This window comes from Cyprinus carpio, chromosome A10, assembly GCF_018340385.1.
Source record: "Cyprinus carpio isolate SPL01 chromosome A10, ASM1834038v1, whole genome shotgun sequence".
Taxonomy (NCBI): Eukaryota; Metazoa; Chordata; class Actinopteri; order Cypriniformes; family Cyprinidae; genus Cyprinus; species Cyprinus carpio.
The window spans coordinates 19,170,868-19,188,678 of NC_056581.1; the positions used below are offsets into that span (position 1 = coordinate 19,170,868).

At 36.7% G+C, this 17,811-nt stretch overlaps 1 protein-coding gene and 1 long non-coding RNA gene across 2 annotated transcripts; one reads left to right on the plus strand and one right to left on the minus strand.

Moving 5' to 3' along the window:
• The first annotated feature begins 341 nt into the window (after positions 1–341).
• LOC122146535 lies at positions 342–4,051 on the plus strand. The gene is made up of 4 exons (XR_006161047.1): positions 342–519; positions 605–659; positions 1,817–1,941; positions 3,654–4,051. It is a non-coding gene; the product is annotated as an uncharacterized LOC122146535 (long non-coding RNA).
• Positions 4,052–11,022: 6,971 nt separating this feature from the next.
• On the minus strand, positions 11,023–12,796 carry LOC109075718 (C3a anaphylatoxin chemotactic receptor-like). Its single transcript, XM_019091576.2, has 2 exons — positions 12,718–12,796; positions 11,023–12,485 (listed from the first exon to the last, which is right to left on the minus strand). Exon 2 carries the CDS (start codon positions 12,476–12,478, stop codon positions 11,441–11,443), a length of 1,038 nt encoding a protein of 345 aa, XP_018947121.2. The 5' UTR covers positions 12,479–12,485; positions 12,718–12,796; the 3' UTR covers positions 11,023–11,440.
• Between the last annotated feature and the right edge of the window lie 5,015 nt (positions 12,797–17,811).

A 17,811-nucleotide genomic window follows, 5' to 3' on the forward strand; every position in this document is an offset into this window, starting at 1 on the left:
CTAAAATAATAAGTATCCAAAAAAAAAAAAAAAGTTGACCATTTTACTGATTTAAGTGAATTGAATGTAATGTAATTTGGTTGTGACAAAATGTTAAAGAACAGTGTTGCTTCAGTACATCGAATAAGGAGTAAAAATCATTTTTAGTACGTTTATCACTCAGTATATGTTTATCAAACCCATGACATCACTAGTTAAGCCACACAACCTCCAGACCCTGATGATCACAGTGATACATTTTGTTCGTAGTTTCCTACTGAAGAAAGCTGGACACTGATGAGAGTGACGTGTGATGGGACCGGCTGCTTTCCTCTAAACCCTGTAAGTCCAGCAGTGCTGTTTGCTGTGGTAATTTGCAGACTCCAGTGGGAACGGTGGCATTCCTCATGGCTTAAACGCACCAATACTGCGGGTCAGAGCTCCATTTGTCTTCTGTGTTTTTGCTCCAGAAATAAACAATGATGAGATCGAAGGGAAGAGAAAGGAAAAAGAGAAACTGCCAGATCGCCCAGATCTTCTGTGAGTCATTATTCAGTTTGTTTGTTCTTCAATGCAAATGTTTCTTTCAGAATTTTCACAGCATTCTGATGTTTTCTCTTGACAGAAAGTGCAGAACCGAGGCTTGTTTGGAGGTTAACTGATCAACAACAGCACAAAAGGTACTTCTTATGAATGCTGCCAAATCATATCCCAGCTAACATTCTCATAACTTTCACTAATCTTTTTAAAAGTTCTATAAATGTTAGGACAAAATCTTCTCAAAGTAATGTTTATGGACCATTCTCATAGCTTTGTTAATATATAATATATATGTTCTCATAATGTTGAGCAAACGTTCTGAGATCAACATTCTCTGAACATCCTTATGTTATTTGTACTTGATAAACATTCTAAGAAACATTAAATAACCTTTAAATAATATTCAAATGACAAAAAAGGACACTTTAATGTGCTTAGAATATTAAAAGCAAGCATTCAAATAATGTTACATTTTGGATGAAAATAAAGAACGTACGAAACATTTTAAATAATATTATAATCACAACAAGAAAACTGTTGATTCAAAGTTCTTGGAATATATATATATATATATATATATATATATATATATATATTTTTAAAACTGTTGTTTTTATAACCTAAAAACTTTACAAGTTTTGTAACCTTTAAATAATATTATAATCACAACAAGGAAACTGGATATTTCAACATTCTAAAATCTTTTTAAAACTGTTGTTTTTATAACCTAAATTTGTTACCAGGGATTTCGGCAGCTAGTGGATTTTCTTTCCAAGTTGAGGGTTTGCCAGTTAAAGAATCCCACTGGAAGTTAATTGGCACTGACAGTAATAAATTTTAACTTTGATTGTAGACTGTATAATGTAGTCTGTATGCATTTTGTTGAAGAAGAATAGCAGTCATGCGTGTCAGAAAATACAAATGTGCATCATTTGCTCTTCATTTTGCTGTTAAAAATTCAAACAAACGGTTTCTGAACTTGTAAGTAGGAACTTCCGAGAAGTGAAAGTGAAATTGTGCTGCATGTGCGCTGGGGAAGATCTCAAAGTTAATGCAATGTGTCTTGGAAATGTTCTCATTTATTTTGATTATGAATTATGTGTGAAGTACAGTTTGTCTTAGTTTGCTTGGAATACAATCATTCCCTGTAAAAAATGGTTTGTCCATGTATAATAAGGATCTACAGATATTGCATGTTCTAGTGAAAAATGACAATTCGTTATAGTTTGGAGGAATACCAGAAGCGCTGATGCACAGCTATCCGTCACCCTGAGATGTTCTGCTTTCATTGTTTCAGATGATTAATTTGGCACGTATTCATGATAAATACGGGCTGAAGAAGTTTTGGGAAGAGAAGATCGAAAGCCACGTTCAGAGGATAGGAAATGAAGACTCGAGAATGAAGAACAGCGCTTTATCCAAGTGTGTATGTCTGTCACAGAGAGTCAAATCTCTTCTTTGATAGTTGCTGCTACAGAATAACTTCATCCAATGTGTGGCTTTTCTTTCCATTTGTCACTTTTCAAGCTTATATTCCGGGGTGGTAATTGCAAAGAAAGATTATAGGTCAAGTAAACTGAAATGAAAAGATCATTTTGATGAATGACCTCAAGTCATAAAATCCAGCTGGCTGGAATGGTCCTTAAGGGAGATAATGGAAAAACTCACAATTGTTTTTTCCGACCTAGTTTAGCATCCATAAATAGTTCTGGCTTCTGGAAATGAAAAGCATCCCAATGAGAGTCCGAAGGTTGATGGGTAAATCCAGACAGGCTTCTATTGCTTGTTTTTGCTGCCCTCCAGTGTTTCCTTCAGGAAGGTCATGTGGATTAACACATGCACTGGTACAAATCTCCAGGCTTTGGACCTCGTTCAAATCAAAGGCAGTGTGTTGCAGCAGAAACAGCTGTAGAGACAAGAGCAGCTTTCTGAGTGTGTAATGAATACACTGTTCATTCAGATGAACCGCAACAGGCTTCAGAGCAAATCCAAGGCTTTATTAATACTCAGATGCAAATCTGAGCAAAGTTGGAGAAACTACTTTGACTCATGTTAAATGTTAGTCATAATTTACAGTAGTGTCAAAGCGTATTATTATAGCAGTTGCTAATAAAAAGTAACTAAAATTGTTTTGTTATATCCTACCTAAAAATATTTAATTCTATTCTACAGTATATTTACATGATACAATTTCATGTTTATTTCTATGAAACAATTCAAGATTCACCAGTTGACCTGAATTACTGACCAAAAGCACTCCCAGATAATATATAAATAATAAAGATATAAATAAAAGAATACATAAAATATTAAAATAAAAAATATATCAAATTAATATAGAAATATTAAATAGACACTTCACATGATCTTTCAGCTGATTTGCTGCTCAAAAAAAAACATTTATCATTATCAACAATTATCATCAATGAAAAAAACAGATCATCATAATATTTTTGTAAAAAATTTTGCAACAATTTTAAAAATATTTATTTATCATCAAACAAAGATGCATTAAATTGATCAAATTTGACTGTATTATGTAACAAATATTTCTATTTGAAATAAACATTCTTTTGAACAATCTATTCATCAAATAATCTTCAACAAAAATGTTAAGTGGCAAAAATAGTTTTTAGCATTGATAATAATAAGAACCATGAGCACCAATAATAATTGATAAAAATAAGCAGCAAATCAGCATATTAGAATGATTTCTGAAGATCATGTGACTGGAGTAATGATGCTGAAAATACAGCTGTGCATCACAGAAATAAATACAAATTTAGCATATATTCACATAGAAACAGCTATTTTAAATTGAAATAATATTTCACAATATTACTGTTTTTATTGTAAATTTTGATCAAATAAATAAAGCCTTTGTGAGCAGAAGAGACATGTTTAAAAAAAAAATCTTAATTATGCCAAATTTTGAATAGTATTTTAAAGTTATTAGTAAATCAGTATCGTGATTGAGAAGTATTTTATATCTGTATGTCCTTCATAACTTGTGGCATCAAGTGACAAACAATTTGGCACCTAATGCCACAGAGATTTCCCCTGTTACAGTAAAGTCTATGTGAGAATACAGCAGTAAAAAATGTTTATCATAAAGACTCAATGTTTTCTTTCAGGTTACGTGAGGAGTGGGTCCAGAGGCTTCAGTTTCAGAACCAGCATGTGATCGAGAGCATGAGAGAGCAACAAATAAGAAGAGCTCAGAGAGTTCAAGGGATTTTAAGAGTTTAGATGGCTTGAATGATTTTAGCACTTTTCTAACGCACTTCCTAAGAATGCCTAACGTCATATATCAGTATAAAGTTCTGTTTCTTTAACTTAAATGAGTTAAAGAGGTTGTTTTTGCTGCAGCTTTTGGGACAGAAAGCCACTATTGCAGCCATACACCATTAAACACAACGTGATCCTCCCTTCCAGCATTCGTCTTTCATATATGGTTCATTGATTAGAGTTTTCTTTTCAATAAAAGTTAAATATCATACGTTCACTATGCAGGCTTTTAATGCTTTATGCTTTTTCTGAGAAAGACAATATGCATAATTTGTCATGGTTGCTCACTTTCTGTTTAAAACTGTTATGACATTTCCTGACATTGTATGAGACATGATGTCATAAATCTTTTGCAGCACATACAGAGCCGTTGAGAAACAGAGTTGTGAAACTCATAGGCTTCCATAGCAACTGAGGAACGCGGAAGTAAAGTGTGTCATGGAGCAGCCAATACTTCCAGTAGTGAAGCCCATTCATTTCAGTGCTTCTCAAGCACACTCACCAGAAAGTTGAAGAAATTACAGCATTTTTTGAGATTTTAACGTATTAGCTGACCTCTCGGAAATCTGTCCAGTAGTGGTATTTTATGAAGTGCATTATAGTTAATGTTTATCGTTAGATAATGGACATACTATAATTGCAGTTAGATAATGTGAGAAACACCTTAATAGCGACCATAGCACAAAGCTAGTTTTTATTCTTTCTGCAATCTTTCTCTCACTGTAGGAGGTTGGATGAGTTCAATGAAGACTGCTCATTCAAGGAATACAAAAAAAAAATAAAAATAATTAAACATTATTTTACATTTTTATTGGGTTAAATTCTGTATTTGCTTAACTTTTGTAATATTCACTTATGTTGTATGCTTATGTCATTATCACAAAATAACACTGGGATGTGAGTAATTAACCTTTTTAAATTTAACATAAAAAAACTTATAAAAATCGAATGTTTGATAATGTCTAAATATACATTCAAATGCAAAACCTAAAAAAAATATTACTAAGCAATTATGACTGGCAAAACTCTTGAGCAACTAGAGTAGAGCTCAATACATGTAGGCTATATTTATTAAACAGCCATACGGGCATCTAGTGGTTAAACCACGGCATTGCATAAGAATATTATTTTTCTGGCCACCAAATCCCTCTAATTTGCCTCTTTAAAACCACTAATTGTAATATAAATAATAAGCATATTATAAAAATAAATAGAACTGAACTAGAATATAGTAGAATTATTTAATTGATTAAAAATTACACTTAAGGTGTTCGGCCACATTTGACTGCCAAGGAGTATGAGAACATATTAATGCTCTCTTTATCACTCCCCAGAATAAAATGCTATTGTAAAGTGTAGTCAGCCCACAGTGCACAATCAATGCACATTTTGTGTTAACAATTACTAGAAATTGCTGCAAAATATAATGAAACTGCTGTCTGTCCCGATTAAACCCATTTAAACAAATTGACAGCGAACTATTGAGAGCTCCGTGAACCACGTGACCGCGTGGCGGCGAGATCAAAGCATGTCGCAACTCTGTTTCTCAGTGACTCTGACCACATGAATCAAACACATGCAAGTTCTCAGTTTTTTTATCCTCACCTGAATATGTTTGTAGATTTGTGTTGGACGCTTCGACATGGAAAGCAGATATCGGGATGTGTATATATATATATATATATATATATATATATATATATATATATATATATATATATATATATATATTGTATTTCAAGCGATTCATAGCTGACCGTGTCGTGTAAACATGGCTAAAGGCGAACAGACAAACCGATTCAATTGAGTGAGTCATTTACGCTGGAACCGCTCCGAATGATTCAAACTCAAAGACTTCGATCATTAATTTCAAGCGATTCATTAGCAAAAAAAAATCAAAAATCAAAAGAGCCATTCATTTTCGAATTTCGACAACACTTAATGGTTTTAAAAAGCACGTAGTGATGGATGAAACGGAGATTTTCGAAATTCCGAATCAGTTAAACCACTGTGTCGCAAAATGATTCAATGTTTCGAAGCGTTCTAATTGGATCGCGAATCATTTCAGATCGGGATTTCAAAGCACTTATCATGAATCATTTGAATGTTTCGCTTGCACAGATGAAGTATCAGTAACCTACATTGATATTTTTAATTTATTTAATGTTTTAATAAGTGTATGACAAGCCCTCCTTCCCAGGGTCGTGCACAGGGGGGTGACCTGGTGGCTAGAGCCACTGCCCCTTTGCACTCATTGGCTGAGGTGCCCCTCTCACCAATCCCCCTCAGAGGTGGACAGTAGTGAAGTATTTTTACTGTGCTGTAAAAAACAAAACAAAACAAAAAATTCCTTCACAAAAAAGACAGAGAGAGAAAGAGCGAAGGGAGGCTGCTAAAGGCAGTTCAGCGTTACAAACATGAATACAAAGCTCCAGCAAGCCAGCAGGTAAATCATCATATAGAATATTTAGCAGTTTGACACACTTTAATTCTTGCAAATAAGTATATTTCCCATTATGATCACTTGTATTGATACTAGTAATCTATAACACATCATTGTATTAAAACCATATTAATAGTAGGCCTAGTTAAAACGTACTATAAATGTTCTAAATTAGTTGTTTATTAGTATATAATATAGATTTATGCTGTAAAATATTAAATTCAATGTATAATACTTATATAGGAGAGTGGGGTAAGATTAGCCATTTTTTACCAATGTGAACAAGATAAGGGAAAATGACGCAGAAGTACAATGAAGGTATCTATCCTGTCCTAATGAAAGTATTCCTATCATTTTAAATGATCAGAATGTATCTATGACAAAGGGTTCTAAAAAATATGTGGTTAATGTTCTTATTATTGAAAACATTATACTAAGCATTTATGACTCTCATTAATCTAATTTAAGTCACAACAGCACATCTGGGTGTAAAATGACCATCTGACTGAATCGGATTCAAACTCACGTGAAATAAATAAATAATTTAAAAACTGTTTTAATAATTTCCTTTTACAGACGGTCATATTTTAGTCATATTCGATATAAAACCAACCAAATGAAATAAAAATTTCAATATTTAATTGTTTGTTTCTGAAACAATATGTCCTAAACAGACTAAACAGAGAGTTTGTTGGCTTTTAGTTACTACATGTGGAAAGATATTTTTATATTTTTCATAGCAATATCTGGCAACACTGACAGAACTTAAACTGATAGTAATCAAAAGAGCCCACAGACATGTTATTGCTGACAGGATACCACATACGGTAAGGCAAACGTGGTGCAGAGAACATTAGAACAAGTAGGAAACAAATATAAAAAACTTCAGAAACAATACCAACAAAACAAAAACACAAACATATAAAAAACAAGCAGATATCTGTAGAACAAAAAAGATACATCTATGCTATTTCATATTGTAGTTAAAATTTGTAAGTCGTGCCAACAACATTCATAAAGGCACTAGATAAATTTATAATCTCTATATAGCAATGGTTATTAAAGAAACAGTAATTGCTGAATGAATAATAAACAACTGATAAAATTATATACCCCTAACGTAAAGTATTGGTGCAATGTGATATAATTTAACAATGCTCATTCCTCCAAAACAGAGAAAACATCTTTCACAGACATCTACATATCTGTGTCTTCTAAAGTGTTTAGTGTGTATAATGAGTGGGGTTATGCACAATTCCCACTCAGACCAAACTCATTATCAAACCCTGGCTACAGCCATGGTGCCTTCCATTCCCCCAGTGTGTTTCTCCTTTTCACAGTCTGGCAGAAATGATCTGTGGTTCCAAAATACATGGTCACATGACAGTAAAAGTGTACAGTTGCCAAGTGGGTGGCTCAACTTACCCCACTCTCCCATAACTTCCATTGAAGATGAGGCAGAAGCAGGCTCAGAGAGTGAGGGAGAACCCACTCTTATCAAAACATCTGCAATAAAGTCACTTATTACAGAGTGTGCTGTCTCCTCTTTTAATTGTATATTTGTAACAACTGGATAATTTGTATTAACAAGCACCCACCCTGCTTGGGCCACTGCCCCTCAAAATGTTTGTGCACGGCCCTGCTCCTCCCCCAGGTATTTTGAACAGGATTATATAAAATATATAATATAAAAATATGTAAAGTTAAAATGACAAAATATACATACATCTATCAATACTTATGTACATTAAAAATCAAATACTTTTGCACTTTTACATGAGTAAAATTGAAAAGGAGCACTTAACACTTTTACTGGGGTAATGTTTGATTAGGCTATCTGTAACTCAAGTACTTGATTTGTGTACTTCGTCCACCAGTGCATTTCATATATAAAACAGTTTATACATCATGCACTTTGCTTTTTTTTAAGTTATCATATCATAACGGTATAACACTAAAGTGTAAAAATGACAAAAAAAAAAATCATAAAATGACTGGTTCACTGTAATAAGCAAGAATAAAAAAAAATCTGTTTTCATTATGAACAAATGCAACCTTTACCTAAAATAAGCCTATGCCTTTTCATTTTTGATTTTTCTTCATGACAATCATCTCTGTTTGTTAAGTCAGTCTGGTTCATTTAGCGGTTTATCCTGCTAATATCATATATTGTCAATGTAATATTATAAATCTTATTAAAATGATGTGTCAGTAAAGATTTCATTATTTATAATTATCTGATCAATGCATTACTATTGTAGGCAAGTTTGAAATATGATTACAAACGTGCAACCAATTAAATACTTTCAGTGCAAAGTATGAAAAAGAATGTTAATGGGTTTGACTCACATGAAATGCATGAATTTCAAAAAACATTGCTTCAATGTAATGTAAATTACTTTAGATAAAAGTGTTTGCCAGAAAAAGCAATTCAATACGTGAATAAATGCAAAAATGTAAATAAGTGAGTTGTGTTTATATAGTGCTTTTCTCAAGACTTTGTTTCAAAAAAGCTGTTTATAATATCTTAATGCCTTATAGTCCACAATTAGTAGTTTAGAGCTGGGTGACAATATATATATCAAATTGTAAAAAATATAATATATGCAATATATATATTGAATTGTAAAAAAAATATATGTAATATATATATATCTAATTGTATGTGCAAGCTAAATTGCTTGAGTACGGTATGTTGTGATGGAAAAGAGGAAGTTGTTAAAAGCAGTCAGTTTTCTTAGTAATTGTGAGCAAATGTGTGTGTCTTAAGATGTAACTGATTATTTTTTGCTTTTAAAGCATTTAATATTTTTTTTTTGCAGTTATAAAACACTGTTTATACATCATGCACTTTAAACCTATAGAGAAAACTTCTGTTAGCACAATGAAACTGCTGGGTGAACTACATGCTTTTTGCAGTTATAAAACACTGTTTATACATCATGCACTTTAAAATCTTATAAAACACTGTTTATACATCATGCACTTTAAAATCTGTTTTTGTTATACTCACAAATGCAACCTTTAAATTATGTTTATACATTTTTTATTTTTCTTCATAACTACAGCGTAGAACCCACATGCCACTATTAAAGAAATATTACAAGCTTTTTCTAAGATGATTACAGCCCAAAAAAATCACAGTAAAAAAAAAAACAAAAAAAAAAATTATTCAACAAATCTTAACAAAAACTTTGGCAAAATAAAATAAAAAAACACTGAAATAAAAAAATCTTAAAAAAAGTTATAGAGAGAAAAAAAAAATCATGAATACATAGATGACTTGCTGAGTTTGACTTGATGACTTTTGAAAAGAAATAATGAACTAGTTTTAAAATTCGATCAGAAAACTGAATGAGTTCATATCTTCACTACAGTGAGTGGGTTTGCTGTGACTGGGTGGTTTGCGGATCCACAGGGGTGTCCAGGGTGGCCACCCCAATAATTAATATGCTACTATTTCATTCCTTTGTTTTAATCGTACTGAAAGAAGCATTTATTTTAGCCTTGAACTCAAGGATGCGACGCGTCTGGTGTTCCGCATCGCGCTCCATCTCGTCCATTTCCAGCCGCTCGCGCCACACGTTCATTATAACGGACTGAAAAACATCTCAGAGCAGAGAGGACACAGACACCTCGCTGACAGACAAGACTGAGCAGGTCACTTCTGATAATAGGGTCTCAGCATTCAAATTCTGCAAGTTTTATTAAGAATTTCAAACGACACCGTTTCGGAGCTCTTTAGTGGCGCGATGGTTTACGCGCGCTCCAGCTTTGCCTCAGTTCAAGCGAAGCTGGAGTGCATTCTATAATTAGCATGAAATAACCTAAACAATGAACATCCGATCCATGTTGAAAGAGAAACTACGACTTACTAAATGTAGTGTATCGTGTAATCACTCAACGACGGAAAGACAGCAGCCATAACCTCAGAAAATCCATTCAGTGTCCATAAACTAGCGAGAAAAATCTACACTAGAGGAGAATTTTGCAACATTACAAATCAGTTGTTACTTTTAGTTTTAACCTATTTATTGTAATTAATGAAAATATAACGTCATTGTAAAAAGTGGTCTAATATGAACTTTTATACAAATCAGTTGTTACTTTTAGTTTTAACCTTAACAATAGGGCTCCTTGTATAGTTGAATTTAGAAAAATTGAGAAAAAAAAAATTATGTACATTACCAGTCAAAAGTTTTTGAACAGTAAGATTTTTAATGTTTTTTAAATAATTCTTTTCTGCTCACCAAGCAATAAATAAAATGAAACAAAATACATCAAAAGCACAAATATATTTAAACATTTTCAAATAACCAAAATAACTGATTTTTATTTTAATAATAAAATGCAATTGATTTCTGTGATGCGCAGCTGTATTTTCAGCATCATTACTCCAGTCTTCAGTGTCACGTGATCTTTCAGAAATCATTTTAATATGCTGATATGCTGCTCAAGAAACATTAAAATTATTATTATCATCATCAATTTAAAACAGTTGAGCACAAATTTTTCAGGATAAATTTAATGAATACAAAGATCCAAATATCAGCCTTTATCTGAAATAAAAAGTTTTTTTAAAGATTATACACTATACCATTCAAAAGCTTGGAGTCAGTAGTATTATTATTTTTTGTATTTTATAATTTCTGTTCATCAAAGAAAGAAAGTTATTTTAAATATTACAAATATTTCACAATATTACTGCTTTTGCTGTATTTTGGATCAAATAAATGCAGGCTTAATGAGCAGAGGAGAATTCTTTAAAAAACATAAAAAATCTTACTGTTCAAAAACTTTTGACTGGTAATGTACTTAATTGCAGGCTTGTTCATTATTCCTGAATAATTCTCAGTCTAGGCTGAACTCAAACGATGGCAGTCCTGCTTGAACTAATTGAAGTTTTAGGTTTTTCTGAACAACATTTACAAAAATCACTGTAGCCTACATGTTACAAGTTAATGTATCCTACAAGTTAATAGCTCCAAACCACTGGTTAATGAAGTAAGAGAAATAAGTTTCAATAGACTAACATTTGATGTTACAGTTTGTTTAGCTAATGTGGGGTATAATGTGAAGTAATCAGCAATCATAGGATTTATTCGTGCTTTTTTATATGCCAGGTTGGAGCAATACACTGATTTTCTGTCATGGTCTATGGACCCCCTGAATTAGCCTTGGCCACTCCATCTATAAAACTTTAGCTCCGCCACTGGTGGTTCGTGTCATTTGTGTTCCCTCCTCAGAGAAAACTCTTTCAAAAACACGTCTTAGAGAAAGTTTAACGATGCTCTTAAAATCCTGCCCCATGAAAACATACAGAATGAGGTTCAGACAGCTGTTGAAATACGCCAAAGAGACGGCCAGTGGATCCAGTGCCAAAGCTACCAAGGAACTTGATTTCTCTCCGTATATTATTATCAAATGCACTATGTGAAATGGCAACCAGCACAGAAAAAAGGCCACAATTACAGCCAGCATGATGCAAAATGCTCGTCCAGAGTGAAAATGTCTCCTGCCTAACTTGCGTGCGATGAATCCGTAGCATGTTGTGATGCATATGAGAGGAATCAAATAGCCAAACAAAAAACTGATAACGCTTAATGTTTGCATTTGCTCTTCATCAAATTTATAAAATTTGCAGTGCTTTTTGTTATCTTCTGTTTTAGTCTCTCTTAACATCATAAAAGGCAGACTGAGAATTAAAGCCAGAATCCAGGCCCCTGCACAGGACAGTCGTGCGATGAACAGGCTGCGATGATTCTGAGCCCAAACCGGTGTGATCACCAGAGTAAACCGATCCAAACTAATCAAGGTGAAGGTGAAAACACTGGCAAACATGGTGATGAGCATAACGAAGGGGAGAATCTTGCACACGAAGACAGATTCATACGGCCAGTTTTCTTCGAGAGAGTTCTCTGCCACATAGTAAAGAGTGGAAAGGCAGCAGAAGAGGTCGGCAATCGCTAGATTGAGAAACCCTACTGTATTAACAGTCCTCTTCATCTTCAATCCAGCAACATACACAACAAAGGCATTTCCAGGAACACCGAGGATCAAGGTCAGGTAGAAGAAGACCAGAGAAAACACTATTGTAGATTTCCTCAGCTCTGCATTAGAACAATCCTGACATTCATCTTCATAGAAATAATCATAATAATCAAAATTGCCAGAATAGTTAGAATCTTCATATGTCAGGTCTATAGTGCTCGAGTTGGTGATGCCCATAGTGCTCCTGTAAATATCACATATTATCAGTGTCATACGTTTCATTTATTAATTTATTTAGCAGATTTTTAAATAAATGTACAAATATATATTTAAATAAATATATTACTCCATACATTTAATTCAAATCATTCACTATGCAGTCACTTGTATGTCAATGTTAATATTTTTCTAAACATACTCGAGTTTTACAGATCAAATCAATGCCTTACAAACCTCAAAAGCTGCTCTGTACTTACTTGCAAGACTTAACCCTGCTTACCACTATAAAGAAGAATCACAGAAATGAAAGAGAGTACTACTGACTTGATGAAACAACTACAAAGAACTCTTAGGGTGACTGCATTAATATTTTTTTTTTTCACGTGACACAAACTAAAAAATTTCTGAGAAAACTTTTGATGACGCAATCTACCACATTCTCTTTCCTCTTTTAAAGAGAACATTCACAAGAAAAGCACAGAGTAATTTCAGACGTGGTTATCCACAACTTGTTTCAAATCTGCCTTACAGAAATTCATAATGTTCATTTATATTATAAAATTGTATACTGCAATGTAATATACTGTAGTATATAACTTGTATTTATAGTAGAAAGAGCTAAGGATAGTTCACATTATATAAATGATCAGTTAAGATTTTCTATATGTCGTGTCTTCTCTGCTTAGACTTGAATTCAAATCAAAAGAACCATTTACTGAAGTTTTGTTCGGGATTATACAGGAATGAGTTCACTTATGCAGCACACACACATACTGTTGTTCACTTGGTTCTTTTCCTTCTAGCGTGCGCTCTGTACTGCACAACATTTCTTAAAGCGGAACAGCCCAATAAACGACTATACAAACTCTCCGTGGTTATTATTGAAAAACAATGAATTAAACACTAAACATTCTCACTACTAGTGCTCTAATTTAACTTAAATTTTAAATCAACTGAAATCTCTAATGCATACATCAACTGAATTAAATTTATTATGTGCAGATTTTAGGTCCAGCAAATAGTCTTTTCTCCAGCGATTGCGCATGTGTCCGTTCCTCATCTCCTCTTTACTCACTGAACCATGGTGATCATACCATGGTGATCATACAGGTGATTTTACAGGTTAGCAAAAATAAAACTGTGAATTAAAAAATAGAGCATAGTACAGCTCAATGTTCAGTGGCAGCTGTTACAGCTGAACAGTGCTCTGTTTGGCCGGTCCGAGTCCTTCAGATGCAGCCTTTGATATAGTTATCAAAATGTGTTAATATTCTGACAGAACGTTGATACTTTCAGTTTCAATATAATCAGAGGTGGACTGTAAGGAAGTACATTCGTTAAGTAGTCTCGAACAAATATAAAGTACTACGTTTTCTTTTTTTCTCTTACAGACAGCAACACTAAAAATAGGGTCTTTTACAACATAATGCATTGTTTTAGATTAAACTACCCAACAGTATGTTTAGTAGGCAACTTTAAATTGAATAACCTTGTGTTACCTAACATATTCAGAAGTAAAATGCAACATACACAGTAGTGCAGTAGTAATATTTATGCAAACCATGCTAACAAATTCTTTTTTTCAGAACAATACTGTATACCTTTACTTTTACTCTCAATACCTTAAGTATATTAGAGTATGCTAGATAATACTTTTACTTAAAGGATAGTTCAGGCAAAAATTTAAATTCCATTTAATTCTGTAAGTTGTTCCCATTTTTTGGATTTTCACACACACACACACCCTTAATATATATATTGTTATATATATATATAAGGTTTGGAATTTTTCATGCTATTAGTTACTTAAATATTAGCTTAAAATATTTTTTTCTCTATTTAACAACATTACAATAGTGAAAGATGACTTCCCTTACTGATCACGTCTCTTGAGCGGCAGGATGTTGGACTCATGAAAAAAAAATCACGTTGTTATTATTCACCAAAACTGATTTACTGAAGTCAAAATTCAGACGGAATTGGCGTTAATGCGAGCGGTGCTTGCTGTGAGGCGGGAGGATTTGTTCACGATTTTCTGATTTACTTAACGTATACTGCATGAGGGGGGCTGTGACTGGATTATGACAGGTATTGGTGATCATTTTCAAGTGATCAGCTCTGCTGCTGCTGTACCAGTCAGTGGTTAGATCAGCGTAGCAGTCAAAAGAAATGGACAAGGGAGCTCACGTATGGGACAAATAAATTAGGCCCAAAATACGGGACGTCCCAGCCTATATGGGACGGTTGGCAACCTTAGTTTGGGACAGCCTTTTGTCACACCGATGTGACACAATTGCACTTCAAATGTGCCCTTCGGAGTCCATGCACTTCAGTTTGGGACGCAGCTTTTGTGTGTCATTAAGAATGTGATTAGCTGTGCCTGACTGAGTTTACAAATCATTTTTAGGAGTTGGTGGTCTTTTTTCCAACTCAGTGATTCAGATTTTTTTTTTCCGACATGTTGGTGTTTTATCTTTGGATGTTATAAGTTGCAAGGAGTAAATACAGCTGCATAAAACAAAAACTTTTTCCTTCTTGTGGCGAGACACCCAGTGCCAGATCAGCGTTGCCATGGAAACAGCCCTCACACCTGAGAGCAAATGCCGATCGTCAGCACCTGCACCTCATTAAGAGGAGGAAACATAAACGGAAGAGACGGGAGGGAGAGTGAGCTTCGCCTCCAACTATGCAGGATGCTAACCGTGTACTCTTTGTTTATTGCAGAGACCAGTGACTGTTCACCCTGGTTTACCGACCCCTCTACGGGACTGCCCTGCTGAACTGAGCACGCCTTCACCCAAGTATCTACCTTTACTTTGATTCATTACTTGCAACTGTCACAAAAAACACCCTCCGGGGTTTTGCCATGGCTATTTTTGTCTGTGAACTCCCTCTCCCTGCCACAATGGTGGAGAACGTGGGCACCCGAATAGCCTGGCTGAGCTGGTGGAAGTAGCTTTAATGAGAGAGGCTGGAGAGAGGGCGGTGGCCAATCCCCAGAGGGCCAACCCCCTTTGGTGACCACCGGAGGGCACCTCAAGACCAGTAAGCAGACCTGGCTGGCCCACCCGGGCTGACGAACCCATGCCCACGGAACCCGCCCCAGTAGCAGCATGGACATGGCTGGCAGGGTGTATAGTTCACCGCTCTGTGACCCCCGGGGCTCCTGAGCAGCAGATTGTTGTCAATAGGAGAACAGTCACAGGGACCCTCGACTCCGGCAGCGCCATCATGCTGGTGCAGAGGAAAAACCAGAAGAAAAACCACCATCCCGATTATCTGTGTGCACGGGGATACTCGGCAAGTACCTGTCCGCCAAGTCACCATCTCCGCTCCACCAGGAGCCTGGGCCCTGGAAGTAGGCATCGTTCCAGATCTCCCTGTGCCAGTGCTTCTCGGGAGGGATTGGCTGGGGTTTGAACAACTGCTCACCGCCGTGATACCTCCGGCCAACAGGGGAGCCCACCGAAAGGAAAGCAGGGGCCGCCAGTCAGCCTTGATGGCCAACGAAAGTGAGCACGAGGGTGAGTCCCAGCATGGTATCAATAACCTGTTTTTAAATCTCTATCAACAGATAACTCTTGGGGGCTCGTTTGGTAAAGAACAGCGTGAGGATGACCAGCTGCGGAATTGCTGGCACCAAGTGCAGATAGACGACGGACAGGTCAGACAGCCCGTGTCACACCCCATGCCTTACTTCCTGGTCCAAAATGGTCTGCTTTACTGTGTCACCCCGGGGCGGGGGGAGGAAAAATTACTATTGGTGGTGCCCAAAACGAAGATGGCTACAGTTATTGAGCTGGCCCACACCCATCCGATAGCTGGTCATCTGGGGGCTTCCAATAACATACAAAGGATCCGTGATAGCTTCCATTGGCCAGGTTTAGAAGCTGAGGTGAAACGTTTCTGCCAGAGCTGTCCTACCTATCAGCGCACCTCTCCAGCGTGTCCTTGCCCCAACCCACTCATTCCTCTCCCTATAATTGAGGTGCCCTTCGAGAGCATTGGGATGGACCTCGTAGGGCCCCTGCCGAAGTTCACCTGAGGCCATGAGCACATTCTAGTGATAGTGGATTATGCTACCTGGTATCCCGAAGCAGTGCCCCTCCACGAGGCCACGGTCAAGGCCATCGCCAATGAACTGTTTATGCTCTTCAGTCAGGTAGGCATACCATCCAAGATCCTGACTGACCAGGGAATTCCATTTATGTCTCAGTTGATGGCAGACCTCTGTCACATTCTCAAAGTCTACCAAACCGACGGCCTGGTGGAGCGATTTAACCAGACCTTAAAACAGATGTTGCTACGAGTGGTGGCAGGGGATGGGCGCGATTGGGACTTGATGCTGCCGTATGTGCTTTTTGGAATCTGGGAAGTGCCCCAGGCCTTCACCAGATTTACTCCGTTTGAGCTCCTCTTCAGCCGCCAACCACAGGGTCTTCTCGACATGGCCCATCAGGCCTGGGAACAGCAACCAGCCCCACAACAGTCAGTCATCAAGCACATACAGGAGATGCGGGAGCGGATCGATCGTGTGATGCCCCTTGTAAAGGAACACCTTACCGTGGCTCAGTGTGCCCATATATGGTGGTATGACCAGCCCGCGCAGCCCAAATAGTTTCAACCAGGGGACCAGGTGCTAGTGCTAATACCCACTGCCACCTACAAATTCCTGGCCTCGTGGCAAGATCCCTATACTCTCATGGAAAGGATTGGCCCGGTCACCTACAGGGTGCTCCAGCCAGGACGTCAACACGAGGAAAAAGTTTACCACCTCAATCTCTTGAAGAAATGGATGGTGCTCCTGCCCCAGGTGGCGGCGCTGGCACAAACCAGTCCTCCCATAGTGCCCCTAGGGGAGCAGCTCTCCCCACTCTAGAAAAAAGACCTCACCTCCCTGTTCAGTCAGTTCCCAGATGTGTTCGAGTTGCCCGGGCAGACCAAAATCATCCAACAAATTTGTCACCCTTTGCCAGGGTACTTGTGCGGCAGAGGCCCTACCGGGTACCAGAGGCTCGCTTGCCGCCGCTAGAGGAGGAAATCACTCGGATGCGCCAACTAGTAGTGATAGATAGGACGAGGCCTACATGCCCGACAACAAAATCCCAGGTACGTGACTTCTTAGGATTAGCCGGTTATTACAGAAGCTTCATCCCAAATTTTTCCTCTATTGCCAGCCCACTGACCGACCTGACCAAAAAGGGGCAGCCAGAGAAGCAGAGACAGCATTCCAGACCTTCACAGAGGCGCTTTCCTCATCTCTGGTCCTGCACGCACCCGATTTCAGCTGCCCATTCATCCTCTGCCTCCGACACAGGGCTGGGAGCAGTGCTGTCACAAATAAAGGAAGG

Excerpts from the sequence above, each read along its gene's own strand:
- LOC109075718 (XM_019091576.2), bottom strand. The coding sequence starts at position 12,478 with ATGGGCATCACCAACTCGAGCACTATAGACCTGACATATGAAGATTCT.